At 34.1% G+C, this 3,027-nt stretch overlaps 1 protein-coding gene across 1 annotated transcript; it reads left to right on the top strand.

Annotated features, from left to right (window-relative positions):
* Positions 1-752: 752 nt before the first annotated feature.
* Positions 753-1,808, top strand: LOC134253114 (uncharacterized). Its single transcript, XM_062735623.1, has one exon. It carries the CDS (start codon positions 753-755, stop codon positions 1,806-1,808), a length of 1,056 nt encoding a protein of 351 aa, XP_062591607.1.
* Positions 1,809-3,027: the final 1,219 nt, after the last annotated feature.

The following is a 3,027-nucleotide window of genomic DNA, read 5'->3' as shown; positions in this document are numbered from 1 at the left end:
CAAAAATTAAATGTTATTTTCAATATTTTAGATGCTTTTACCACAATTTCAAACTTTATAAGTTATCTGCTTTATTTTGTTTTATGAGTAATAATTTTTATTTATGTTTGAAATCATAGGTATTGCAACTTATGGATGTGCTTGGATGCAGCAACGTATGCAATCCCCAGTGTAAAGTACGACGGTGTTTTCTTTGTAAAGGAGACGTAGAATTCTACTGTTCCACATGTAAACATGACTTGTGTCTACAATGTAAAGAGGGCCATGTTATTGATCTGGATACCATATACCACGATGTTGTGATTTACCGCGAGAAATACGAAAACTTTACAAAACAAGAAACATGTGTTAGACATCCAAACAGAAACTATGAAAAATATTGCCAGTCCTGTGAAATTCCTGTCTGTGTCCAATGCACAGAACACAGAAATGACAAAATGCTTTGTTTCTTTTTACAATGCACAAAACATAAAAATCACAATACTCAGGATATTAAAAAAGTATATAAACTATACCGACAAAAGTTTAGAAAATTTTTTCAAAACATCAGAAGTGAGACTCTTTATAGCAGCCGGTTTATCCTGGCCGGAATAAAAAAAGACGTGAAATCTTGTCGCACAAAAATCTCCATCTGTCAATCACAAATGATTACAGAAGGTCAAAGGTTAAAAATCCTCATTAACACTGTGGTATGTGAATTTAGAATGAAACATAATAGTTTTCTTGAAAGATTTAAACAACAAAAAATAATAATGAACAGACATATTGGCAGAATAGAGTACTATGAAGACAAATATGAGCAGTTAGTGCACACCTCGGTTAAATTTAATATTTCATTCCTTAAGAAATTCTGTGTCTCTGAGATAAAGGAAACTCCTAATCTTTCGCGACAAGCCCCGCTCTTTCTTGCTCAACAACTCAACATTCGGGATGTAATCAAGTTACTGGGTAAAATTCATATCATAGAGACGGGGAAAAGACAATTAAGATTTGAAATGACTACACCTATGTTGCGCAAGTCTATCACGGTGAAAGGTGTTAGTAATGTGGATCACATTTCCTGCGTACCATCAGATCGCGTCTGGATTAGTGATTGGTATAACAATCTCATTTTGACAAATACAGAAGGTGACAAACTACATCATCTGACGAATGTGCTAGGTTCTTATACAGGAATACACACGGTGAATAGAGTTGGTGAACTCATTTATACAGACAAGGAGTTTAACATCAATGCATCCACCAAATATATCAGAACTATGGTTACATTAATAAAGAAGACAGAACCATGGAAATCGCAGTGTGTATACTGCTCCCCTGTTAATGGAGATTTGCTGGTTGGAATGTATAATTCGGATACGGAAAAATGCAAAGTAAACCGTTACAACGACGCAGGACAACACATACAGACAATACAATACAACGAGGAAGGTCAGGAACTCTACAGATACCCTGTGTTTATCACAGAAAACCGCAATGGAGATATAGTTGTGTCAGACTCTTTCCATGCTGTAGTGGTTACAGATTGTATGGGAAGACATCGCTTCTCCATACAGGAATCCTCACTAATGCCGAGTGGAATCTGTACAGACGCGATGTCACATATCCTGGTGGGTGATTTGAAAACCTTCTCGGTACAAATGATTGACAAGGACGGTCATATTCTACCCCCGATTCTTAAGGTGTATCAGTTAATGGATAGACCACGGTGTTTAAGTTATGATCACAAAAGTCACCTTCTTTGGGTTGGATTATCAGACAACAAAGTGTGTGCATACAGATACTTAGAAAGGCAAAACTATCTGTAATGTGATTTGATAAGTCTGTTAGATTAGCATACAAAGAAGGCGATCAAGAGTCATTGAAAACATAATTTTACTCCGTCAAGAAAGGGGAACTGGGCGTTTCTGTTTGCTTGCTTTTGTCAAGAATTTTTCTGTTATAATTGAATGATGCCTGTTCCTGTGGTATTCTGAAAATAAACTATTTTTATTGGAAAGCGCGGTCTGTCGGCCGCGAAAGATCATTTCCCTCCTCGAATAGAAATTCGAATGAAAAGTGAACGGACTTGAAGGGTAAAAGATGCATAATATTTATCACGACAATGACATTTGCAGTTACTAGCTAAATCATTCAGATGAAATACAAAGGCACTTAGAATGTTGAAGTAATTATAAGTGATTGAAAGTAAAAAAGTTCAAGAAGTGCTGTATTATAATTTTTTTGGTAATTTGTAGCTGAAGATATATGGTCTGATCATTGCAGAAATAATGAAGAATGAGCCTCAGGCTATATTAAAACAAACAATGTTAATATACAATCAGTATGTTTCTTTCCTGAATTAAGGTCTTATCGGTGAAGCAAACAAGTAGATGGATTTCAAAACAAGGAATTTAAGAAAAAATAACACGAACAAACTTTTTTTTCAGAAACCAGCAATATTTCTTATAGATGTACTTTTCAATCCCAACTAAAGTGAAAGAAAGATTTTGTCATTAGGTTAAAAATTTATGCAAAATTGTGTATGGAATTATAGAGAAACCAAAACAAAATCTCATATCTAAGCAACAAGGAAAACCTTGCAGCACACGTGATGCGCATGCTTTCATGATAATTCTTATATATAATGCTGTAGATCTTTATTATGTATGACTATGTTCAAAAGAACTATATGCGGTATATTGCATATATTTGCCCCCACAAAAGTCAAATTTTGAAAACTTCCTGAAATGTGCTGAATTCAATAAATTGTATGAGAAATACAAATTAACAGAAAATATTATAGTGTCAAATCAGTGTATTCACAAATTTTGTTTTGATGATGTCACAAACTAGTCCGATTTTATATCCTTTTTCAGAAAGAGGACAAAATGGACAAAATTTAAACAGTTTTAGCTTTAAAATTTATAGAGCGCAAGTTTGTTCAGGAACAATATTGACATATTTCATTGATATTATCATTCTACACATTATATCAAAATATTGATCCTGAACACACATGCGCTCGGTAACTTTTACTCAAAATAT

The sequence above is a fragment of the Saccostrea cucullata genome, unplaced genomic scaffold (assembly GCF_032062105.1).
Source record: "Saccostrea cucullata isolate Sc308-1 unplaced genomic scaffold, CSIRO_AGI_Scuc_v1 ctg4706, whole genome shotgun sequence".
Taxonomy (NCBI): domain Eukaryota; kingdom Metazoa; phylum Mollusca; class Bivalvia; order Ostreida; family Ostreidae; genus Saccostrea; species Saccostrea cuccullata.
The sequence above is the reverse complement of the archived record's forward strand: the minus strand, read 5'-3'. Positions and strand labels throughout refer to the sequence as shown.